Source organism: Lates calcarifer, linkage group LG19 (assembly GCF_001640805.2).
Source record: "Lates calcarifer isolate ASB-BC8 linkage group LG19, TLL_Latcal_v3, whole genome shotgun sequence".
NCBI lineage: Eukaryota > Metazoa > Chordata > Actinopteri > Centropomidae > Lates > Lates calcarifer.
Window position 1 is genome coordinate 10,523,452 of NC_066851.1, and position 26,690 is coordinate 10,550,141.

The window sequence follows — 26,690 nt, forward strand, 5'->3', positions numbered from 1 at the left end:
GCCAGCGGAGCTTGTAGGTGCTGTGGGATTTTACTTGTGCCGTGCCGTAAGGTGTAGATTCCTGTGGGTGTGAAACAGGTCAGTTTTAATATCAAAAATGTTAGATGAGATGTGTTAAAATAAAGAATGCGATTGAAAGAAAGAAAGGTAGATAAATAGATAGATCATGAAAGATAATACTTTTGAGACGTGATGGGGAAGAAAGAAACCAGGAACCCACCTATACTTGAAGCAGAACCGGATACAGGTGGCGATTAACATCTCTGGCAAACCCCTGTCTGAGGAGAGCATCCAGGTACTCTCCAAATGATTATCTTTTACCCCTACCCAGTCTGAAAAGGAATTTGATCCACCTTTTGTCCCTTGGTTCAAAGTGCTACATTAAATACATTTGCAAAAAAGTGAATTTTGATACTGAGAACTATTGAGAACTATTGAGAAACACTGTAACCCTCCTGTGAACCTTCCAGTCATCATGAAAGCAGATAGAGGGGGCAGGATGCCTTTTGGATCGACAAATTACAGGATACTAAAAGCCCAGGCTAAATGAGGCCTTTTCTAAACATTTATTACCAACAGCATGGTTGGCATTATTTTCGCTTATGTGTATGTGTGTGTCATCATGGCAAAATGTGGTCCTGGAGACACCAACTGTAGCAGGAACTCCTACAGTTTTCACTACTTTGAAAGGTGTTTATATGTCTGTGGACAGGTTTTGTCACCATGATAGCATCACTACAATGTAATATACTTCACAGATGTGTAGTTAAGATCTAAACGAAGGACGGGATTGACGATGAGCGTGGGTCCAATCCATGAGTACAGAATTTTGAGTGATTTTACAGAAAAACTGAGACAGAGAGGAAAAATGCTCATCTGCTTTTCCACACATTAACACGAGCAGCATGATTCAAGAACAGGTTCCTTTGTTTCCTATTCAATTTCAGTTTTTCTCCAGGGTGAAATGAAAGTTTAGGATTAATACTGAACCAATTACCCTATAGCCCCAGCTAATCAAAACATAGACTGACTGGAAACAGAAATCAAATATCACTAGTGAACATTGCTGGTACTTTCCTCTTTTGTTGCTGAGTTGAAATATATTAATTTAAGAAAATGTCATATTTTTAAACCATTCTGTTGTATTGTGCTCAAAGTAACCATCAGGAGCTTCATGTCGTCTCAGGCCACAGTGGTCCCTTTGTTATATTAACTGATTCTGAAGCACTTTCCTTCATATTGAACGCACAATATTCTCACTACCTACATATTTTCTTAATTAAATAAGTGAGATTTTTTCAGGTTAAGGTTCAGCTGTACAGAGAACAATTATTATTTTCATGCTGAAGTTCTTTCAATGTCTAGATAAACTGAAAGGAAATAATCCAATCAGGTAATTTTGTGTTACAGTATATACTTGCTATCATCAGAGAATAAACAAGCAGATAGACTATGGATTAGTAACCCATAAGGACTTTAAGAGTAATTTATGTAAAATAATGCAAATAATTGCTCAAATAGATGAGAAAACATTTGGTATTGAGGACAAGTGGACCACTTGTGTGTTCAAACCTCTAGCGGGGAACACTTTTATGATGTGCTGAGTTATGTAAGCCACCAAGCTGGGAGATCTGAACACAGACAAAATACTACTCTTATGACACTGAGACCAGGGAGGAGAAACACAGGAGTATTCCCCCTCAGAAATCCCAGGAGATTTTCATCAACCTCTACATATACAACAATGGCTACTATGTGTTCTGTGCTGTGAGGTTTAACAAACAATGAATCGTCTTGTTCTTGATCTGCTGTATTGTGATTGATGAAAACGACCTTCGCACATTTTAACATTTCTGTTGTCTATGGGATGCATGGGGGCTACACTTTCTGTTTTCTTTTATTTCCAACATTTGAAAATGGGTATAAAGTGAAAATCTCCCCAGCCCCTATCCCCTACCCCCTGTCTGTTTTTTGGATGATGTTGCAGCATCTGATACATCTGATCTTTCCCCCTCCTCCTCTTCTACCCCCCTGCTCCATACTGGAGCTTCCTCCCCCGTCTGTAAGCCGGCCCTCCCTTGGGGTGGGGACGACTCTCCTTTGTGCTGTGGTTGGAGCCTGGCTCCATCTGGTACTTAGCACCAAGACCCAGCAGATTATGGATTCTGGGCAGGGTGAGTCCTCCCATTCACAGTGGATGGGAGACATTAAGGAAATCCAGTAATGCATAATCATTTCACACTGACCAATTTTCTTATGGGACTTGTAAACAGTCAACACTCAGGTCAGAACACAGACCATTTTAGAAGTTAAAGTCAGGGTTGAAAATGGCCTTCAGTCAGTGCACACAAAAACAACACTGTCTCTTTAAATCTGCCAGCATCTGTCAGGATGAGAGGGGGGAAGTGAGCGCCTTGTGTGAAATGGTACCCTGAAGTGACATCATGCTCGGCCAATCGGCAGCCTCGCCTGAGCTTCTCTCCTCCTCTCCTGCTCTTGGGATGAGCGTGTTGAGCCTGCTGAAGACATGGGCTACTGGCTGCTGCTGATGCTGATGCTGGCTGCTGGGGCGGAGGGTCCAGGGCATGGTCGCCTCACATCAGGTACAGTGTGTGTATATCTGTGCCTGCATCCTGTCCTATTTTCTGCATTTATTTAGTACGGTGGATTGCTTATTCATTTGCTATAGAAGTGCATGTGGAGGAGATGATGGATGACAATGGAGGAGACTGAAGATAGCTTTGTGCGTTTCATAACAGTCCTTAGATGATGTCGCCTCCATGACTGTAACCAGGATGGGGTGTGTATGTGTGTGATGTTTCATTCTGTAGGTAAAATAAGGGGAAAGGAACATTGTATTTTATATTAACGGGAGATTTTGTTACAGCATTAGCCTTCACTGCCCTGACTGGTAATACATTTGTTTCATGTGACAAAGAATAATTGCATAATAATAACGATTTAAAGATTCTTGTTAGCAAAGAATTCATTGGCCCCTTGAAAATGATTTGTGTGTGTGGGTTGATGTCTAAGACCACATCAGAGAGTCCACAGCCTGCCATACACAAACACATGGTTTTTACTAGCATATATTATTTGACTAATACAGTAAGAGTGGGGTCCCAACACCTCCTCTGGTGTGATCTTTAGGTTTTAATCATCCCGTGTAGATAAATGTCTATGTAATCAACCTCAGACACGTGACGTGCCTCTGCCTCTGCTTCTTTCCATTTATCAGAAATAGTAGGCGCAAGCTTGTACTCACTTCCTGTGCTGGTCTGGAGGCTAACTCTTTCTTTCCACTGGCTCAGATGATCATGCTCTGCCACAAAGACCTAAGCTGTGGAGTCACTGGGTGCACACGCACACAGAGCCCAGTGACAACAGACAGAAATGCATCCTGTTGTTGATAAGACCAGGGAGCAAAGGTGAGTCCCAAGAGAAATGGTCTTTAAATGCTCTTTGAGCAGAAGTATGGTTCACTTAGAAGAGCTTAAGATTCAGTTTCTTTCCTAATTAAGAAAACAGAAACAGTAACTCAGCTATCTGCCAGCTAAATCAGCAGTACCTTTTTTTATGCTGTGCTCAGGCCCAACTGGACCTTGACGGGTCCAAAACAAAGACAGCAATGGCAAAGAGAGATTACCTGGTGGAGGCAGCCAAGCAGATCCGCATGGCACTGGACAGCGAGGTCAATGAGGACTATGAGGCAGCTTTCAGTTACTATAAGAATGGGGTGGACTTACTGCTGAATGGGGTTCAATGTAAGTCGGCATTTGATTTGTTATTTACATAAGTTTTAATGGTTATGTGTGACAGCGAATGGGGAATTTGAGGAGGCGTGTTTGCGCAAGACATGTGATGGGAACATGTGGACGGGAATAAAAACAGGAAGTCATAAACTAAAGGATAAACACTGATTTTTTTGCTGGCCAGACATTTTTCCCCACCCTGTCAATAGTCAGCTAGCTGTGTGTTATTGTTCCTTATCCTAGATCAAAAGTCAGGACAAAGTCTTGTCTGTTAGAGTATTAGTCTTTCTTTTACTGGCGTCTGATAGAGTATAACTGTCTCACAGTGGACCCTAACAAAGATCGCCGGGAAGCTGTGAAGAGGAAGACAACCCAGTATCTGAAGAGAGCTGAAGAAATCTTCATAACACATCTGCAGGATAACCTAGGGAAGGGAAGCTCTCATTTAGGGGTAAGACAGCCAGTCATCCTGAGCAATCATTTACAAGTGTCACTCATTTGCTCTGAATAATTTAATCGGGGTTAAGGCATTTTTTTAGTGTATTCCACATAAGTCCACATAATGTTGAATAAGATGCAGCATTTCTAGCTTTCACTCTTTTGAAGAACACAAAAAAGCACATCTTGCTATCACTTCTTGCATTAGATGAAAGGTTTAGTGCCTGTCTATCACACATTGAGCCTTATTCATTTAACAAAATGCTGTTCTTGGTTGCAGTGTTCTTGCTAATATCCTCTGTGGCTTTCATCACCAGGGTTACAGCAGTCTGAGATTCCGTCCAATCAGACACTTGAGTTCACCCGTGGAGGATCTAGAGATGTGTAAGGTTGTCGGAGTGACTGATAAGGTAAGACTGACTGACTTTTTAGGTGATCAATGTTAATCATGAAAGCTGTTCTTGGTGAAATATACTGTAATTTATCTGAGTTCCAACGGTAGCCTAAGATGTTATTTTTTATTCCAAAGGTCATGATTGTCCAAAGTATGGTCAATAAGGAAACATTTGTTGTAAAGGTGAGTGTTCAGTCTTCCTCTGTCGGCACCACACAGGAGAAAATTAGAAGTCCAGGCTACAAAATGATTGGAGATTGCACTGTATTGTAATACATTTAATTAAACACAGCTCCACTGTACAATATATATCCACTCATGGTGGTTTTGAGGGTTGTGTCATCTGGCAGCAAAGCAGTCTTTTTGAATTCTGTGGCAGACCAGTCGATGGGAGCTCTCTCCATCCTGTCTCCCTGAGTATCATCAAGCATTGATCTGCCTAAGAGCTCTCACCCTTTTAGCCAGTGCAACGGCACCTCAAATTTCAGCCACCAGAGAGACATGGTAACAGAAAGACACTAATCTCTAAAGGGAGCAATCCAAGCAGCAGTGAATCATGTAAAAAAAATAAAACCGTGTCCATAGTAATATACTTTTTTCCTACATTACTGCACATATTTTCCCCTTCAAAAAAAGTAGATATTTCCCTTTCTGATAAGATTGATTGTTTTTGCAGAGTCTGGTCAAGTCAAGCTGGGAGAGCAGGGACCAGCCAACCATCATTCCTCAGGGGGTGCCATACATGGTTAAGTTGCTAAGGTATTATGTCAGTGAAGATGCTGTGTACCTGCACCTTGAGCATGTCAAAGGTGAGCTGTTAACACCTGCTGAGAAAATACTGGATGGCCTTTGAGGTCTTTTTTTCATGATGAGCATTTGTATGTACAGCTATGCTCATTGTAGCATTAGCGATAATGGAATGCCTTACTTGTCCTATTCCTGATCTTCTCTTTACTATCCTAGGTGGGAGGCTCTTCTCCAAGCTGCACAAGCTGAGGAGTGAGAAGGCCAAAGAACACCCAGAATGCTTCACATCTGGCCAGCACAGCATCAAGCTGAAGACCAGCTACACCTCTCCCACAATCAGCATGGACTACCAGCACAGCAACAGAGGAGGCACATCGGTGATTCCCGAGAAATTAAATGACGAGAGCCCAGATACGGATTTCCCCACTTCATGGGATGAGACCCAGCAGCGTCTGGAGAGCTGCGGGACTCACTCCTACATCGAGGAGACAGGTTGTCTGCAGAACACACGCTCTGCAGCATCATTTTACACCAAGCTTGACCGACTGAGTCTGCATTCCGGCCCGCCGAGGACACAGGTCAACACCCGCATCCATCCACCAGCTCCTAGTTTGTGTTTGCACTCCAGTGAATCTCAGGAAAAGCCTGCTCTTCCTCTCTCTTGTGCCCGTGTCAGTCAAGCTCTTGACGTCATGTCCGAACTCCAGAAAAAGAAACCTGGAATGGGACTGATAGAGTGCAGCTCAGAGTTCGAAGTGGCTTGGAAAGCTGCGGATCCAGCACACAACTGTGAGAAAATAAACCCCTATGCAGTGACTGACGGTGATTTACACAGCACACTAGGACAAACTGCACCTCATACAATTCAGACCTCATTTATAAAAGCAGGAGCGCCAAACAGTGAAAATAATGGTTTGAGTTCCTCCCCTGCCATTCTGCATCTTCCCCTCCATTGCCAAACCCAGATCCGTGGCAGGGCATCATGGGATATCAATGGCTCTAACCAAGGATCTGTTTTATGTGGTAACTCTGCAGACATAGTTACAGACTCAAAGCATGACAGAAGCAGTCCCACCACAGAGGAGAGGAATGGTATGGTAGTCATCAGGAGCACAGACAGAGCAGTATTTTCTGACCACATAGACACAAAAATCACCTCAGAAAGCTCCTGGCCTTCTTCCACTTCACTCTACCACAGCACTGCAGGAAAACAGGGGACACTGTCAGGGGTCCCCCTTTCTCTTTCAGGGGTGAAATACAAAGGGGAAACATGCTCCAGTGAGGCAAGAGAGGGAGTAGAGGAAGCCTACGAATTGCTGAGTCCTAGAGAGAAGGTGGCACCTGCAAAAGTAGGATCATTTATGAGCTGGTTCTCCTCTGGCCCCCCTGGAGCCCCACCCCACAGGAGAGGAGAGGACAAGGATGCTTTCGTTAAACCAGAGGAATCAGAGGGGCAGGGAGACGATCAGATCATCGAGGTGGATGGCTGGTGCCACCTGCCTCGGTTCCCCGTCAAGTCCTCCGCACCTGCAGGTAAGGCCACGCAGACCTGCTGGGGGCTTCCCGAGGCAGAGGTGCGCGTCTGGGGGGCACAGATCCTGTTGGCCCTGGAGAGTCTGCATCAGCAAGGCATCCTGTGTCGGGATCTCAACCCTAGAAATGTTCTGCTCACCAGCAATGGTGAGTCTGTCAAATATCTATAAAAGACTGCACGAGGAAAAGTGTGATACTTTTGATTTTAATCAAACGCAATGTTTTCACAGGAAAGGTGTGTTTGACATTTTTCGGCCAGTGGAGCGAGGTTCAGTCAGAGATTAGCTCCAAAGCTATGGAACAGATGTACTGTGCTCCAGGTAAAACATGCATCATGTGTATCACTGCCAGCTCACATCAGTGGTTGTTTCTTGGTGTAACCTGCCACCTAGTGGCAAGATGCAGTTAATCCACTTTATTCCAAATAAGAGGTCAAGTACTGCAAACTGTGTGGCCATACAAACTGTACTAACAGACATTTTCAAGAAATATGAATGAATACAATTAAACTCTGTTTTTTTGTTTGTTGACAGAAATTGGTGGGGTGTCCAGGATTACAGAGGCTTGTGACTGGTGGAGTCTTGGGGCCTTGTTGTTTGAGCTTCTAACAGGAATGGTAAGCAAAAAGCACTATGGGCATGGTCAGTCTTATGAAGCAAACGTCTGGTTCATGGTTCATGGTTTCTCACACCATCTGTTCACTGTGCCTCCAGCCGCTGTGGCAGCTTCACCCAGCAGGAATCCACTCTCACACCCAACTGCTCATCCCTGACCACCTGAGCGCTGCAGCTGCATCTCTGCTCACTGAGGTTAGTTTTAAGGCCCCAAACAACCACAAGGCTTTTCTTCTTAGTATTATGTTCAATTAAATTATACTGCAGACACACACACACACACTGAATGATTTAATGTTACCTTACAGCATCTCCACTCTCCATTATGCTGCTCCACAGTTGCTTCAGTTCGATGCTGGCTATCGCCTGGGTTCTGGAGGTGGAGGTGTGAGTGACATCAAGTGCCATCCCTTCTTCAGCAGTATCTCATGGAAAGCTCTGAGCTGCTAGCAGGTGTGGTTGAAGCACCTTTGATCGCTCTGTACTCCACTGGAAGGGAAGATGAATGCTTTCCAAGCAGAGTCCAAGCATCCTCGCGTGGCCAAATCGGATGCAGCACCAGATTCTGCTTTCCTTTCGCACTTTGTGCTTTCCAAAGAAAAATGACAAAATAAAAACAGAAACATGAGCAAATCTGGTTTAACGATGTCCCTTACAAAACATTAAACAAATGGATTTATCATTCTGAGTCCTGACATGTGAAGTTAGGTATCCCTGATGCAATTTTGATAGTTAGGGTTTTATAGCAATTTATATCCAATCATTAGCACCCTGCATGAAAACTGACTCCACTTACCCCTAAATTCTAATTACAGAGTTTTTGGACTGTCTGCCATTAAGTATTGTATCAAACACTGAAAAACAAGAATATTAGGCAATAAATGGTTACCTCTTCTTTGTATATCTCTGACATTTTATTTACCGTTAAAGAGTTAAGCGATACAAACCTCACACCTAAACATACCAGGTCATTCAGAATCATGGGCAGCCGGCACTCTCCCATACTGTCAAAATTTAAGCACAGAAAAATTCAAAGACACAGACAAAATCTACAGTCGAGTGATGCAGCTTTTATTGTTTAAAACTTTCTTTTTCTTAAATAGTCTTTCTTACACAGCATAAAGAGATTCTTCCTCATTTTTGTGAAACAGATGGCATAAATTCTCAAGAGGATTTCTTTACTTTGGACATTTCAGAACATAGTGTTGCTTGGTTTCTAGCCCAACATGTAGTCATTGTTCTTCTCTCAACCAAAATAATGAAATGATACTATGCAGTTTTATCTATATTTGCCATTCATTTCACAATAAGGTGAAATTTGTTTTTTTAGTTGTGTGTAGAAAATGACATATGGCGCACATGAGTTATAGAATATCCTTTTTTGATCTAAAGACCAGCACCATGGAAGTCCCAGACCCTGAAACTTCTCCACAACAGCCCAAACCCATTAAAAACTGTCAGCCTTACAAATGTCCATTGCACAACCCAACTGTTCCCCAAAAATTATTTTTTCCTAGTTAACCAATACAACAATACATCAACTGCAGTTACGGTAATGTTCATCAGGTGAGTACAGCCACTGTTTGTGTAGGGTAGTTTGTTTGTTTGGGCCTGGAGTTTATGAGGGTTCACATGTCAAGGAGCAGCACCCTGGGGTCCTCCACCACCGACTTGATCTTGCGCAGGAAGGTGACAGCCTCTCTTCCATCAATCAGACGATGATCGTACGTCAGGGCAACATACATCATGGGACGGATCTCCACCTAAACAAGGGAAAAAATCACTGAGACCAAATATCTTATACACCAAATGGCTGCTGAAGAAGACCGTGAAGGTATAATTGACAACAATAAAACACAAATCCTAACATGATTGATTTGATATATATCTACTGTGCAGCTGAAACAATGAGTGAGTTACTCAATTGCCAGGAAATTAATCAGCAATTGCTTTGATTTTTTTTTGGCATTTTACAAGAAAAATGCTTAACATTCACTTATTCCTGCTTTTCCGTCACTGTAATAAATTATTATTAGAAAATCTAACTAGCAGATGAATAAATCATGAAACCATAGTTTCATACAACTGCTGTATTTGCATCAATGTGAGAGTACACACTGACCAGCCAGAACAACAACAACCAGTTACCAGTTTTAATGTTGTGGTGAGATGGTATATATACACACCATTCAGCCACAACATTAAAACTGGGAACTGGCTCTAATGTTGTGGCTATCTGATGTTTAGTTGACACCGATCAGTGAGAAAATTACAAGCCAAGCATAAGACCACTCCTTAATGTGTTAAGCTTGATTCGTAATGACATCTTTGCTTCTGCAGCTATCGCAAGTCAGAATATATTTCTTGAAAAAAACTTAAGTAGGAACAGAATTTTTAGCGAGGTAATAACGCGTCAATCAAAACGTGAGGACTGCTGGCTGTCACTGGGTGTGGCATTATAAATGATATTGGAGTTAGTGGCATGTGAGATTAGAAATACTCACACCAGTGAAAATTTGACTTTAACTGTCAACAGTCATATCAAACCAAACCAAGCCCATTTTTCTAATCTTTGTGAAGCATAAAGTAATCAAATCACTACTGTTACTGTCAAAAAATATAATTTAACAACTCATTCTCATTCATTCTTAAATCTACTGAAGCTATTATTTAATTCATATCACATATGTAACTATTCTAGTCCTAGCTACATTGTTGTGTTTTTGTACACCACTATGTACTTGCAAGTTTAACACTGAGGAAACAAACCTTGCCACCGACTGCAACAGGCCTGTCAAAGATTCCATGCATGCCTAAAATAGCAGACTGTGGCGGGTTGATGATAGGTGTGCCAAACATGGACCCAAACACGCCACCATTACTGATGGTGAAGGTTCCTCCATCCATGTCCTCAACAGCCAGCTCGTTCTTACGGGCCTACAAACACACACCAATAATTACTACGAATCACATACTGAGGAAATCATAAGAACATCTGGCAAAAAGTGAATCAAAAAAAAAAAATTTCAAACAAATATTACAAACTAAGAATGTTTAATAACCCCTGATAAAAATATTACCTTTTCTCCCAACAAATTGATGGCTTTCTCAATGTCTGCAAAGTTCATTCCCTCTACGTTTCGGATTACAGGAACCACCAGACCCTGAGAGAGACGTCACATGACTGAATTTTCTGCTCTTCACATTAGAGACAAGTGGGCTATCAAGCACTTACACTCAGTGTTACAAAATAATCCACTTGTCTTACCTTTGGCGTAGCCACAGCCACACTGATGTCGACATAGTCTCTGTACACAATCTCTTTGGTTGTGTCATCAATTACTGAAAACACAAAAAGAGCATATAATACTGTGTGCAGAAAAAATACCTACATAAAATTGTTAATGATCACTTCATTTGCCACCAAGATCAATTTCCTTTTCTCACATATCATTTCTGGGACATGCAAGTAAAAAGGAAGATGAAACCAACAGACTATTTTAGATTTTTAAAAGCCAGCAATACAGACCACCCCTGCTTCATTGTGGTCTATCTAAATAGGTCAGGGTGGTCTAAGAGCAGTAAATAAGTTAGTGTTGGTTTTGAGGTTTGTCAGTGAAAGATACCGAAACTTAAATCTTTTTCTTCACCTTACATACTTGCAGTGACTTGATGCCAAACGTGCAAAGACACAGTCAAACGGATACCGCAACATGAGGTCTTTTAGTCAGTACCTGCATTGACAGCAGGCTGGTCAGCCAGAGCATAGGCAGCAGCCTTCACAAATGCAGACATGAAGCCCAACTTGATGTTATGTTTTTTCAGGAAGGCATCTTTGTAACTCTTCCTCATCTCTGAGATGTTACTGCAGGGAAATAGAGAGAAAAATGTACAGATCAATTAACAAATTGATATTAAGGCAACAGGCAAGTTTGAAGCCTGTAAGACACTGGATGTGACACCAGTTATGAAAATAAAGGAGCAAATTCTAAGAGAGGAGAAAAAAAATCAGTGGGTCTTAAACACTGGCAAAATTGGGGATCTGAACACACATCCATGCAAAACATAGAAGGTATAATGGTTCTTACGGAGTTATTCAACAGTGACTCTTTGTTGTCGTTTTATTTAAAATTAACTTTAGATTGTTTGCAAAAGCTGTGGCTCTGGATCACTGACATTCTATAGGCCAATAATGTGTGCTGCATGGAGCTGATGGGAACCTGTTTTCTAGGAGTAACTGGAATCCTTTTTAATGTTCTTGACAGTTTACAAGCAGTGCACAATCCATAGCTCTTGCTAATGAGGTATATAAAGCTCTAAGTAATACTAAAATCATTACCACAATATACCAATACTCTTTGTAAAACTGTAACCATGTTAAGAAAAATACATATCACAAATCTGACAGAATCATGTATGCTTTTTGATGGCTATAAAACAATGCTGTTACAGATCATGGCGAATTAAAGCTATTGAAATTGGCCTGCTAATCGTTTCACTATTGCTCATTTTTCTCTTGTATCTCTCTTTTTAATTGTTTGTTTTCCTGTCTCTAACCCTGTTGAAGCTCTAGGGTTTCTCCGCTAACATAATTAGCCCCTCCCAAGACACAGACTCTCCGAGAAAGGAGAGAAGAAGCGATAAAAATCTTCACTTTCTAGAGCCTGTAAATCTTATTGGGCTGTCATAAAAGCCCATATCGGTTCAGGCAGCTCTTCCACTCAGAGCGCAGGTCTCTGTGGGCCCCTGCAGATGCTCTGGCCTCCTGCTCTGACCAGCTCCTTCGGCTCCAGATGAGCCCTAGCCTGGGAAGTCTTCCTCCAGACCGTCAATGTCAATCCAATTAGGATACATAGAAAACCCTGAATAGCCGAAAGCTGACACCACACATTTGCGGGGAAAAGAAATCCTCAAAGTGTCCTCTTCAGCACAGGGGCCAAGTGCAGACAATAACATTTCCTTGTAAATTAATAAAACCTGTTTTAACAATTCTTATCTTCGTTTTAGATGGCATTACGACCAAATATTTACATTCCAGTGTTTAAGAGGATATCAGGTTTCAAAAAGCTTTTCCTATTGGGCAGATTCCAATCTATAACCATTTGTGCTAGTGGTGTTTTGGCTTTTAACACAGATAAACATACAGTATGTACACAGTACATGTACTGTGCTGGTACTGCATGAGAATGCATACAACCAAATGTGCCTATAAGTATTACAACAGATTTGGTCTCCTATACTCAAAAAAGTCTGAGGGCTAAATAATGTAGGTCAACTAATTGAGAATTTCCTACCTCATGTCGACCTCATTAAATGTAGTCAACATAGCACAGGTGTTTTGGGCTTCCTTCAGTCTCTGGGCAATTCTTAGTCTCATGCGGTTCATCTTAACCTAAATCATAATAACACAATTTATAGAAATATCAGTCTCAGTAAAAAGTTCTCTTACTCTACTCCACTCTTACTCTACTAGACCATTAAACAAATAAAAAAGTCAGGACCCTAAACATAATATTCCACTTTACCCTGCTCTCTGTCCTGGCTCCTTTAGCCCCTCCCTCTGCTTGGGCCACTGGTGCAGCTGGAGCAGCAGTGGGCTTGATGGCTGAAACTACAAAAAAGACATAAAGAAGCAGTTAGTATCTCTAGACGAACCGCTGAAGGCCACCGTCTACAGCCAAACAATGACTAATCATATAAGCTCGAGGTCAACAGCACAGATGTCAAGCAAAACAGTTCTCACATGACACGGCCCGTCTGTCTGATGACAACTAACCTGGTTTGGTGTCCATAGCATGTGCTGGCACAGGTGGCACAGGGGGCATAGTGGTGGGAATGGGGCCCACAGCTGAGGGGGGAGGAGGGGGAGGTGGGGCGGCAGAAGGTGGCAGGAGGGGCTGCAGCAGCCGGGGCCTCAGCTTTTGGAGCTTCTGCAGCTTTGGGAGCACCGGCTAAACACACAGAGGTGAATGGTTATAACAATACAGGTTTGAAACTATCACCTAAATGACACTATTTCATGTTGATATTATCATATTTCAGTAAAGTATGACAGACCTCCTTTTCTAAGCTTAAAAAGAGGAGTTCCCCCTTCGACTTTGCCTCCATCAGGGACCAAAAGCTCCTCAATCACACCAGCAGCAGGAGAGGGAACCTGCACTGATGTCTAACGGCAGGGAAAAGAAGGGATAGTCAAAATAAGTACAAGCTTAAAACAAAAAGGTAAAAAGTTTCAGGATTTTCTGAATACCATACATGTGATTTGACTGGTGCAAAACTAGCCAATGCATGCATTTATTTAAGTGTAAACAAAATTTCCATTACAAGTTCAGTGTTTTAGTTACAGTTTTAGGGGCAATTATTGAAAAAGTAAGGAGTACACAACTTTGGGGATAAGGTAACATGCTCTAATTCTCTCATTCATGTTATGCGACCTACTGTGAGTGCTTTCACTTTTAATAGGCAAAGCCCAGCGATTACCTACAATTACAAACAGAGTTTTTATGGCATTAATTAGAAATTTACCTTATCTGTCTCAATTTCGCACACCACCTCATCCTCTGAGACAGTGTCTCCTACAGCTGTAAGGAAAAAAAATTGTTATAGCATCTCAGTACAATTTGACTAGCTTCTGTTGACTATAGTTGTGTTGTGACCATCATCTGCATGAGTAACAGCTAATGTTTGTTTGTCAATAAATGGATTTACCTTTCTCCCACCTTACATCCCCTTCTGTGACAGATTCTGCAAATGCAGGGGTCTTGACTGTGACGACTTCATCTCCTACAGAACAAAGACAAGACAAAGGAATGTTTTTCTTTCCTCCACACATCAGTGGTTGTGCCTAATATTCAGAGTAGAAAAAAGCACAGAGTAAAAAAAGTAAAGGGCATGCAGGGTAAAACATACTGTAGGCTACAGACGTCCTGAAGTACTGGATTTGGAAGATGCTGGACCGGGGATCAGATTTTCTGAAGAAAACAGAAAAATCAAGATCAGACAAGATATTTTCTAAAGATTCATGCTTGTTACACAACATATTAGTGGCTTTACATTAAACGTTAGTGTGAAATGACACATACTATTTGTGACAAACCATTTAAATTGGAGACAATTGCTGAATGACGGACAAGAACAGCTGATAATTACTGACATTTGGGTGGCAAGGTTATGACATTTTGTGAACCAGGGAGTGAACCGAGAATTGAAAAGACTGTAAATAAAAAACATTCATTGAAAAAGTGCTTTTATGTATGTACTTACACACTGTTGTTAAAAGTGATAGAATGGCTAGCTGATAAAGCTGTTGGAGGAAGAACAAGAGACGCATGTAATTAACTTCTTGCAGCAGCTTAATCCAGAAGCAAAGATTGGGATTTCATGCTTAAACAGAAAGCGTACACACCTGCAGTGGCCCGGCGAGCTAACACATTATTCCCCTGTGAAAAGATACAGTCAAGCATTACATAGTATCAACAACTTTATTTAATGTGTATGTGTGACAATCATGTCATGTCAAGAGACATCAAGATAAGTAACAAGGCTAATGGAGATAATAATTGACAGATGAGATTGAGCATAAGCAGCAGTGGAGTCAGCAACAGGAGTAGTAGTCAGTGCAGTCGGTCAAAGGTCACCTCTAGGCACCAGACATGACCTTTGACGTAATCAATAAAATTATCTAACAAACAGGTGGCTTGTGTAGTTTTAGCAACTAAACAACGAAATGCATAATATACATCATATATTTGTGCTATTAATTTGAATTAAAACTACATGATCTACTTCTGATCTCACTGACGATTTGACATTAAGTAAGACTTTGCTTACATCTGGCTTATCCGACTTAGCATAATATATAACTACAGAGAGCTCTACTCCCAAGTGAAAAAAAACAAACTTAATACTTCCATTAAGCTAAACGGGTGTGGTTTTCTCTCAAGAACCACAATATGACCTCAGCATGACAGCTAAAAGCAGCGAGCTAACCTGCCCATACATTTAGCTCAGTATGGTTAGCGTGTTCTTGCTAGCTACCAAAGTATTACTGAATATGTTTGTGTTAACTTAAATGATTATGTGCTGAAGGTCTTTCTGCTTAGGTCAAACACCTTGAACATTAGGGTAGAAACGTGAGACCAACCCAACACAGTGGGCATTGCTTTTAACTTTAATACAGACTGCAGCAAAGACTTGTGAAAGAAAGTGTCATACTGTCCTTGGCTTGCAATGTTACGGCCTGTCCGCGGCCTACAGCAGCGAGCCGGCTAATGCTAATGCTAGCTCTGACAGAACCGAACCTTCACCCGCAGCCGCAGACAACGAGGTGTCCGAGAGCGTTTTATCTGCTTGTTGCCTACCTGGCGGATGGCAGAGAGGGAACGGCCAAAATTCCTGGTGAGACACCGGGAATGGGATAACATGGTGGCTGTGTGACAGCACCCTGTCAGCGGAAGAGAGACTCTCCGGTCACACCGACAAGCTAGGCACGCGCAAGTATCGAGGAAGTAGTGTGGGATAAACCAAGTGCTCTGGGTGGAGGGGGTGGGGGGTTTTCACTGTGTTCCCCTCTGACCCCTCTGGATTACTGTCACCACTGGTTAGTGAGAATCTTAAAATAAAGTGGAAGTAGGGTGCACCTGCACAGATAGCTTACAGGTAACAACATAAACACATGGACACATGTAACCATATGAAAAAACAGAATAGAGATCACAGCAGATAAGATAACACATACATGTCACATAACGGAATAGAATAGAATAGAGATAAGTTAAAATAATGACTACAAGTTTATCTATGAAAACAAAAAAGAAGAAGTAAATGTATAAAGGTACCAATGAATAGAACAAATAGAATAGAAAAGGTCAACATTAATTTCAACTTACTAAACTAATCTTTGTGTAGAATTAACTTCAATCACTCTGTAAAGAGTTGGCTACAGAGAGTAAGGTTTTTTTATTCCATGTTTTTTGTTTTTGTTCGTTTTATCACACACACACACACACATACACATATATATATATATATAATATATATATATATATATATATATACGGCCTGAATTCAACTTTATTTATTGTTTTCAGTCCTTTCTTGTTTGTGTTTATGCATGTTTTGTGTCTGTGTGACTACTGAGGAACCAGTTGCATCTTGGGAGCAAGTAAAGACACAGATTAACAGGGTTGTTTGTTTACTGTATAGGGGAACTGAGTTGTTGTTTCCCGGTTGTGGATTACTAGTAGTCCAGAATTAGTGAGTTATGAATATTGATACATCCACATTATTTCTCGTAATGCAGTTAGTGGGCTTGGAATCCATCCATTCTGAAACCACTGTGGGTAAGTGTTGGTGCTAGCATCTTACAAATACTTTCCCTCTCATAATACGAGGGCGATGAGCCCATGACCATCTCTCTGCCTTCACATGGCCACGCCCCAGCTCAGTTTGATACATCGACTTTCCTGCACTCACACCGTCCAACTCACAGTGTGCGCAGGCCATCCGCTCGGCAGCACGTCCCAGCGCAACAGGTAAGGTCCCATCACTGCCGCTTTACTCTTCTGCCTCTGTGCGCCGTGGTTACACTGCAGCCCCGGAGGAGAAGTGTGACAAAGTGCATGTCTGCAGATCATTGCGTTTCAAAACTCATCTCTTCAGTTTTAGTGGTTTTTCATGAGAGAGATTTGCACTCGTGGGTGTTTTTGACGCTCTCACGCATGCTTTAACACTACGGCTGACAACTCTGTATCACGTTAGGTGAGTTTTTAATCGAGTTATTTCTATTTATTGGCTGTTCAGAGACTGTTTTAGGTTTTATCACTCAAAAAGCATCTGGTTTGTTTATTGGGATTGTGTACAGCTTTTCTTTTTGAAGGGTAAACAGTCTGTGCTTTTACTCAAATAGCAAAGGTACAGACTGAAATAAATTTGATCTGTAAATTTTATATTTTTCCTCAGGGAGGGGACATCAGCTAATTCACCACTTATCAACATAGCATGTGTACAGACCGTTAAACTGCAGGAAATGTAAAATAACTCCCACTGTCAAGAAATTACAGGAGATTTAAATGATCCTAAACTTTGCTTAGTGAGATAAGTAAGTATACTTGTTTTAGCATGCTCCTGTAGCAGTTTAGTCTTTCTGTGCTCATTTATATTACAAGTAGAAAATAGAAACGTGGAGTTTCTTAAGTTGTGTAAATTACTGATACATAATCCATCATCTAATGTAGAAATATAAAGTGGACTCTTCTTCTGAAGTTCATTTATTCCACTTGTAAGTACAGATATACTTTTAATTAAATGAATTAATTGTGTGTTAGAAGCAAAAAAATATTTTAAAATACACACTTAAAGGAAAGGAATCCAGTGACCGCAGAGTCAAGTGATTGAGATTTCGTTCTTGATTATTCCTCAAGATGAAAACCATGAAATATAAACGTGTGATATTTTCTCTTGTAAATAATGTATACACACGGAGCCGTTTCTTGTGCATGGACTATGGCTTTCATGAGCTGTAATGTACTTTTCATGGGTATATCAGAGTTGTTCCTTTTTATCCTTTTGTGTTACCCATTATTACAACCCCAAGATGAAACGATTGGAAAGAATGCATTCTATTATTGCTTAAGATCAAGGATTTAAAAAAAAAAAGAGAGAACTGAAGATCTTGAAAATAATGCATATTTCTTGATCTACATTTGTGAAAGGAACACCACATTTACTTATTAATATAGTAATTTTAAATTAAACTCACAGGTCTTATTTCAAGTTTTATAATAAAATAACTAAATTACCTGTGAAGGTTGTATCTGTTAGATGAATGTGATCATTTTATAAATCAATATAGTTTATCTTTGTTCTCTACCCAAAGCATAAGAAGAGATTACAAGCTTTTGTCATAGTTGTTTATTTGAATGCCTCTGTTCAACAACAGGCAATTACACAAAAAACAGTCAGATGACTTTAAATTGTAAAAGACACAATATAGGAATTTAAAAAATAAAGGGCTATAGACCTATACATTTGCATATATTCTTTAAAATGTGTCTTTTTTGTTGTTTTTAATCTTAATTGTGTTAAATTTGTCTCTCTTTACAGATTCTTGCATTTCACTTTACTCAGATTCATCATCGTGTGCAGCCGAAGCCCTAGTGAGCATGAACCTCAGTCTTCCTGACCAGAACATGCACAGCTCTAATGAAGGCTGCATAGAGGACGACAAATCTGATGTCATGTTGCCTTGCTTCCGCAGAAACATGTATGACGAGCCTCTGGCCTCGTACTCCAGCGGATCCATCATCTCTCAGCTCCTTCGCAAGACAATCCAGAGCAAGAGGGCACTAGATGAAAGCCATTTCTACCTTTCCAGCTCAACCGCTGCTGACTCAGGCCAGGAAGACCAGAGCAGCGTCTCCTCAAAGGACAGCACGGTGGAGGCTGGCTCGCCCAGCGGTCACGTCTCCATGGGAACCAGTCCGGACGGAGAGCATCCCGTGACCGACCACCTGCAGGCCAAGAGGGCCAGAGTGGAGAACATTATCAGGGTCATGGCCGGCTCTCCCAACAGCAAGCAGCACGGAGACAGTGAGAGGTCTGACACAGAAGCCAGAGACACCAGGGAGGCCAGGGAAGCATACAGGGAGAACAAGCGTAAACAGAGGTTGCCTCAGCATCAGGAGCACAGCGTTGGAGGGCCAGCGAGCAGGAGACCTGGAAGCAGCAATAGTGAGAAGTGTAACGCCAAGGATGAGGAGTGTCACAAGTTGAAAGAGCAGCTCCACAGCATGCAGAGGCTGCTGCGTCAGCTCCAGGAGAAGTTCCTTCAAGTTTACAACCAGGACGATCCTGAACACGACGACAGAGACGAGACAGAAATCACTGCTGAGCATGACAGCATGGCAGAAAGTGCAGAGTCACGCTACATAAGCACTGAAGATGACTTTGAGAGGAAGAACAGCAGGGTGACTGCAGAGTGTAAGGACCGGATGAAAGTAGTTGATTATCTGGTGCACCACAGAGAGAGTCAGAACCTACAGGAAATCCTGAAGCAGGAGCTCTCCCGGGCTGTTAATGAATGCGTAGACAGGGTGTTTAAGAAGGTGCCGTCAGCGGGGCTGGACCTGTCTCCTCAGCCATGCATGTGCTCATCTCCAGAGATGCAGATGAGTGTGGGTGCAGACAGGAAGAGCCAGCAGGCCAGCTCCACCCAGGAGCAGCCCCAGTCTGAGGAGGCTGCAGTCAAACCCCACTCTCTGGAGTACTATGAAAGCTCCGAGGCTCAGAGCCCGCAGGACCAGACAGAGGCGCTGTCGCTGGTGGTCCGCAAGCCGGCAGTGACCCCCCTGAGCTCAGTCACCCCAACAGTGAAGAGGCCCTATCCTGTGCACCAGACACCATTTCAGTTCAATTACAGCACCCCTCTGCACGACAGCCAGATCCTAGAGCATCTTCTCAAGTATGGGCCCCATTCCAACTTTGGGGGTCTGCCCTGCATGCCTCCATCAATGGACAGGACCTCGCCGGACTCGGTGGACCTCCCCTGGGACACCATCGCCATGAGGTCCAAGGTGACGTCCGGCCACCTCGGCCACCACCCTCGCCCCTCTGCCCTGGGGGCGGTGGCGGTCGACAATCTGTGCCTCCCTCACGTCAAGATTGAGTGTGGTGAACTGCAGAGCATGGCTGAACGAAACCCCTACATGTCCCTCAACATATCCTTTCACTGAAATCAAACAGGTTGAGCCAAAGTCTTGATGTAAAAATAACCAATATATTGCCATTTTGTGACTAAAATTAAGAACCATCTTGTTTATTATTCTTGTTAAAGCTTAAGATAAACTCAGACTTCCACGTGTGTAGACTGATGGTGCAGTGATGCAAAAATCCTGCAACTTTACCATTAAAAATATAAAATAGCTTATAATGAAAAACTACATTTTATTTCATTTAACGACATCAGCATCTACAAACTCACAAAATCTGATGTCAAAACGTCGCATTTTAAAACACAGTGTGCTTGATGGTATCTTATATATACTGTATTTACCTTTTATTTTATACAAACACCCTTTATTTCAGCGCTTCCATCTGAACAATGGCTGGTTGAGGTTCATTGCAGCATGGGCAGTTCCAGTAACAAACTTCAAGGAGAATTTTTTCTTTGATCTTGCTAACCCCATAGAAAATTATAGCGTCTTCTTTAATCTGAGCAGAGTAATGACTTTAAGTCTAGAAAAAGACAAATAAAAAGGAATACAAGGCTTTGATAAGAATTGCCAGGAACAAAAGCCAATTTTTCAAAGGCAGAGAAAGCATCGGTTTCTGTTTCAGGAAGCGTCGTTTTTTCTGACTTGAAAAGGTGCAGGATCTATTTCTCCATCATCAGAGTGATAGGGGTGCATCTAAAAGGTCACATCTGAGTGCTGGTGGAAAACACAAGTGCCTCCCAACCATAACACTTGAGCTCTTGTCTTGAGCATTTGTTGTTGGATACCTTTGTCAGAATGTACATGATTAAAATAGAGTGCAAGATAGTAGTATTGCCTGAAAGGAACTCAAAGAAAATCACTCACAGAATAAGTTGTTCTATTCAGGGAAAAATTTGGCCATTGTTTGGATTTTTTAAAATTATTTTTGGGATGACGTCCACAATCAATATAATTGGAAAAATATCTACATGTTATCATTCTTTCAAGAACATTGATATAAATAATTTCTTCACTCATCTCTCATTATAAAGTGAACAATCCTAAAAAAAAAACATACATCCTAAAATCGAGGTCAGTTTTGTTGATCTTCTTGTCGCGAGGCATTAGAGAAGAATATTATGTGGTGCCTCTCAGGATTTGCTTTATCTTTACAGTGCAAAGAGCGCTGCTTCTCTTTGAACAATACCACATAAATCTTTCATTCCAACTTCCTTATTTCAAAGGTAGGGTTCCCTAATAAATGTATGGTGTGGTGACCTGATAAGGAAATATTATGACCTAAGGCGTGGTGGTGGACTACAGAGGAAATGCTCTGAGCATCTTCATTGCCATGGGGGGAAAACTTGAGAAGCATTTATTAATATCTGCAATAGAGGAAATATGATATATGTCGCAATATATGTTGAACAAGTGAATGGATTGTTTATTTACACCATTTAAATTATTTTAAATATACCACATAACCCAAGGAACTATATAAAATATATACTATCTGTAACCTTTGTACTTTTTTATTACTGAATTTCTCATTTTTGCTGAATTTTTAGGAAAAAAATATATACAGCAACATATGTCGTCTTTAATTCAGTGTAATTATATCAGGAAATCAGCTCCTTTTTTCCCAAACATTTCAAAACAAGCTGTCTTAACTGCCAGGCATGAAGTGCTTCGCTCTCTAATTAAAAATCCCTAATCTAATTCGTAATTCTGTTTTGCCAATAAGCACATGTTAGGGTCATTATTGACTCCCTGGTTAATGCCGAGCTGTTCTTTAGCGAAAATTCAATTTAGCTGAAGATTGAGGCAACACAATACTCTGTGTCTACTATCACTTTGCGCAGGACTGCATGCTGTGTGATATATTTAATTGTCAGGGTTTTTTTTTTGTTTTTTTTGCCTTAACCTAAATGTGAACATCCAGGAGGGTCTCACCCCGAACCATCTGAAGAAGGCAAAGCTCATGTTCTTCTACACCCGCTACCCCAGCTCCAACGTGCTGAAAACTTTCTTCCCTGATGTCAAGGTAAAAAAAAATTGCTTATCAAAAAAATGTCACTTTTTCGTTTAACATGTGAAACAATGAGAAGAATTGCTTGTCCTGCCTTTAACTCCCCGGTATCTACTTGTCAGTGTGTGTTTGGGACAGAAAAATCAGCAGTGTGTCGGAGGAGAGAAACAAAAACGCAGAGGGTTTAAACAACAAAGCCACTGAGCTGCTAGTATGTCCTGGGGGCAGAGGGAGATACAGGGGCATTCTCTCTTTAAAAAAGCCACTCCAGTCAGCAAATGGAGTGACAAAGGACTCTGTAGGAAAGGCATTGCTATTGAGTGTCAACAGAGAGTTGGTATTAGAGACTTGTGCGGCAGCAACCAGGCGGCGGTGAGCTGGCCCTAAACACAACATCCTGTGTGTTTTGGCCTTGGTCTCATGCCTCCTCTTCTGTCTCCTCTTTTTGTCTTCTCTGTTCTCTCCTTATCTGCCCCCTGTTGTTAGCTCTTCTGATTCATCCTATTTATCTCTTCTTTATTCTTTTTTACCGTCCTATTTTTTTGTAGCACAAGCTCCCACTCATATCAGCTCTCCTGCCTCCCCTTCCAATTTTCTCCAAACACCTCTTGACTTTCTCTCCCTCTCTCTTCTCCTCTCCTGTCTCCTGGAACTCTGAGCCGGTTTGTGGGGGCCCCTGCCTCTCAATCTGCCCTGACCCCCAGGGGTCAGGGGGGAGGATGCTGTTGCTGCAGCCCTGCGAACGTCTCCTCCTTGCTTACAATCCTGTGGTGGGAAGTGGCACTGGACAAAAGAGCACCTAATCCTAGTGTCTGATTCCATCCTATCAGCCCGAGTCAATGAGAGGGAAGCTTCCTTCTGTCCTTATGCTGCCGCTTTCTCACCCACCACACCAGAGAGAAGAAGCGTCTTTGATGCCTGCCCAGCCCTTAGGCATTTTTTTCTGTCTTTCTGGATGATGAGATAGAATAACAAGACTAATGTCAAGACTGAGTTTAGAAACACAGAGCCCTGACAGATGTTTTTTCACTCCGGACATCGGTGGGAAAAGATCAGAGCAATTAATGTCGTGTGGAGCGACAGACCATTAGGTGGCATTTTGCCCTACAGGTACTAAATGCAGATTTTTAGTCAATTACAGAAAGGGTTTCTAATACCAAAGCATCAGAAAGCCATTTAATTTTTAATTGAATAACATGAGGATAATAATATTTTTTAATATTTTTGTAATTCCTTGTTGAAGTCTCGTATTGAATTCTGAAATTGCATGTTGCAGTTTTTATTAGCCTTCTTCACTGGGATGTCAAAGGTCAGAAGCTAACCATTCATTGAACTGCTGAAGGAAACTTCAGCTGCACAGATGCTTGTCAGTGCTTGTCGTGGCACAGTCACTTCAACTCATGAATGGTATAAAGTTGAGCACTATTTTCTCTCCATTTTCAGTTCAACCGCTGCATCACCTCTCAGCTCATCAAGTGGTTCAGCAACTTCAGGGAGTTCTACTACATCCAGATGGAAAAGTTTGCCCGCCAGGCTATCGTCGACGGCATCAGAGAAGTCAAAGACATTACAGTTAGCAGGGACTCAGAGCTGTTCCGGGCACTGAACATGCACTACAACAAAGCCAACGACTTCCATGTAAGTGTCACTCATTAGTCATTCCTCCTTTTATGTTGCACCTTGTATTGTTTGATCGTTCTAGATGATTTTTTTGTCTATGAGGTTTTGTTAAAGGCGGAACACCTGGCTTACTGCACTGCAACAGATAAACAAGGTTTACTTAAACTAGAAGAACATCTGCTCTACTTCCCATCCCTGATCCATGTGGTATTCCACTTGGAATAATTTTTTTAAAGGTCACACTCTGCATCTTATGGAAAATTTTATAGCAAATGTAGAACATTTTGGGAAATACGCTCCGATTGATACCACACTCATATCTGAGAGTTTAGTGTGAAGCTACAATCAGCAGACAGTTAGCTTAGCACAAAGACTGGAAACAAGGGGAAACAGCTAGCCTGCAAAAACTGTGTAAAAGTTTAAATTTGCAGTTTTATGGCAGTTATGTGCCAGACTATCTCTTAGCTCTGAGCAGTTACCAGACAACCAGCGGAAGCCAAGAAATAGTCAGACATCTAACTTCCTGTGAATGTCTTGGCTGACGTTTTCCTCCTGTTTCCATTCCTTATGCTAAGCTAAGCTAACTGACTGCCAGCTATAGCCTGATATTTAACAGACACAGGAGTGGTATTGACCTTCATATTTAGCTCTCTGCCAGGGAGCAAATAAGCTTAATGTCAAACAATTCATTGGAAACACTGGAGCTGACACATTCATCAGTTACTAACCTGCTAAAGTATGTCAGAGCTCCTGTCAGCATACGCTGCGGTCACGTATGTCCATGTGCTGACCTGTGAGTCACACTGCACCTGTGGCTGGCCAGCCTTTACAGCCATTATCTAAACTCCAGAGTGATGCTTTATCAAACTGTGGGAAGAGGAAGCCGCAAAATCCCACTAAAACAACTCAGGATTAGAGGACCAGTACGCCTGAGCGAGACTGAGATTGCTACTGATGCGGAATGCTGAGAAAGACGCTGTGGATTCCGAGGGAGAAGGCTGTTTGGTGGGAAAGGGACGAGACCGTTTTCTTTACCTTGGGACCAAGACATTCCTTTCCCAGGGATGCTTTTGTGTCAGGAGATGAGGGGAAAGAAAAATAACTTATGCCAACAACTGTTGTGCTAACTGGCCAGTGGATGGGAAACAAGGGCTGCAGGGCGGTTTTCTCCCAGCATCCCTTGCATCTATTCATTCACTGATGCGTTTTTATGGGTCCTGCTGTCATTATGGGCCAAATCCCAGATTCTTGCCTCAACTATAACCACACCAAACCCTCACTCAACCACAATTATCTCTAAGTTTATACCTAAACTTAAGATCCTACACCTGAATATAAGCATTTTAGTGCTGTTTTTTTTTTTTTTTTTTTTTTTTTTTGCCATATTCCCGGTGGGATCCATAATGATGCTTTGTTGACTTGCTTTGACAATGCTGGGAAGAATCCCTGGGAAGAAACACTCACATGTAGTTTAGGTTCAAGAAAACAAGACTAGCTAATCAAAGAGGCCTCTAATTGAAAGTTAATGATTGCAGCATTGCATTTATTGTATGTGTGCAGAGAACAAAGAGATGAGCTCCCTTTCATCAGTTTGAGTGTTTGAAGAATTGTGCTACAGGTCTTCATTTCATATATTTTTGACTTTGAGGAAGCTGAAGATAGAGGGCTTCAGTATGTTTGTAACACAGCAGTACATCAAGTGATTTTTCTTCTAATAGAATAAGGTTCTAACTAGATTGACTCTCTGCATTTCCCCTCTTCTCCAGGTTCCCGACAGATTCCTGGAGGTTGCCGAAATCACCTTGCACGAGTTCTACAATGCCATCTCTGCAACCAAAGATTCAGACCCGTCTTGGAAAAAGGCCATATACAAGGTGATCTGTAAACTGGACAGCGATGTCCCAGAAGAGTTCAAAACATCTTCCTATTTATAGGTACGAGTGGAGAAATGTACAGGTGAAGGAATTGGTGAATTTTCTGAAGTTAGTCCCTTGACAATATTTCATCATTTCTTGTAGTGCATTTTAGTGAAGTGAAATGTAGATGTTGACTGAATAATTATTTTGTAAATCTTTCCAAACACAAGGAAAGAAAGAAAAAAACGCACAGACCATTTTAAAAGTTAAGAATTTACAGTCTGAAATATTGTGTTCTGCTCTATCAAAAAACAACTACTGATTAATATTAATGCTCTTGTGGTTTATTCTATTGTTTAGTATTTTCTCTTATATAATCTGCCTCAACACATTTAGAGAGTTACTGAGTTTGTTGGTGTGTAAAAATGTTTACAAAGATGTAATCATTTATAGTGTAGCCTTATGTAGTTGAACTGGGAGAGTTCTTTTTTTTGGAAATTATTGTCAGTATTAATTAGCTTTCTAATGCTATTTCTTTTCGTAGCTGTGTGTGTTGTGTAAATGTAAACGCTGCTGTTGTACATTGTGTAATGTCCTATAAATTTGTTGTAAACTATTAGCTTGACAGAAGGTGCATGTGAAAATAATGCAAGTGACTGTCATCAGTTTTATTATGTATAAAGGTCATGTAAAGAACAATCATTTTCAAATATTTCAGTTGCAAACATTGTACTGGATGATTATTGAAATTAAAGATGCACTAAATTATAATATATAACAAGTGTGTTGTGGTTTTCTTTGGCAACAGTTATTATAAGGCAACTCAGGTAACCACTTTATTCCTGGTTGTAAATGTTTAACTCTCCCGTGAAAACATTGCGTCCCAGTGCTGAGCCCCTAAGGTGCCTCTAATCCATGTCCAGCAGCCAGCTGTTAAATGTCCCCCAAACTATGCTGTCCTCATTGTTCACCGAAGCCAATTCAAGTCAACTTTCTAAGGCCCGCATTCATTGTG

The 26,690-nt window shown here is 41.5% G+C and overlaps 3 protein-coding genes across 3 annotated transcripts; 2 read left to right on the forward strand and 1 right to left on the reverse strand.

The window, feature by feature from the left end:
* The first annotated feature begins 2,539 nt into the window (after positions 1–2,539).
* Positions 2,540–8,111, forward strand: rps6kl1 (ribosomal protein S6 kinase-like 1). Its single transcript, XM_018690077.2, has 12 exons — positions 2,540–2,603; positions 3,312–3,428; positions 3,590–3,764; positions 4,079–4,203; positions 4,508–4,600; positions 4,720–4,767; positions 5,261–5,393; positions 5,548–7,011; positions 7,095–7,184; positions 7,398–7,480; positions 7,578–7,673; positions 7,818–8,111. The coding sequence occupies exons 3-12, from the start codon at positions 3,629–3,631 to the stop codon at positions 7,926–7,928; spliced, it is 2,379 nt and encodes a 792-aa protein (XP_018545593.1). The 5' UTR covers positions 2,540–2,603; positions 3,312–3,428; positions 3,590–3,628; the 3' UTR covers positions 7,929–8,111.
* Positions 8,112–8,528: 417 nt separating this feature from the next.
* dlst (dihydrolipoamide S-succinyltransferase) lies at positions 8,529–16,002 on the reverse strand. Its single transcript, XM_018690078.2, is given in 16 exon segments — positions 8,529–9,241; positions 10,248–10,415; positions 10,559–10,642; positions 10,747–10,820; positions 11,213–11,343; positions 12,773–12,870; positions 13,004–13,089; positions 13,255–13,364; positions 13,366–13,429; positions 13,536–13,644; positions 14,004–14,059; positions 14,187–14,261; positions 14,388–14,449; positions 14,742–14,781; positions 14,884–14,917; positions 15,839–16,002. Coding segments are annotated over 16 exon segments (1,389 nt in total). The 5' UTR covers positions 15,902–16,002; the 3' UTR covers positions 8,529–9,106.
* Positions 16,003–16,979: 977 nt separating this feature from the next.
* On the forward strand, positions 16,980–26,440 carry prox2 (prospero homeobox 2). The gene is made up of 5 exons (XM_018689967.2): positions 16,980–17,011; positions 18,582–20,194; positions 22,107–22,214; positions 23,643–23,837; positions 25,586–26,440. The coding sequence occupies exons 2-5, from the start codon at positions 18,641–18,643 to the stop codon at positions 25,751–25,753; spliced, it is 2,025 nt and encodes a 674-aa protein (XP_018545483.1). The 5' UTR covers positions 16,980–17,011; positions 18,582–18,640; the 3' UTR covers positions 25,754–26,440.
* Positions 26,441–26,690: the final 250 nt, after the last annotated feature.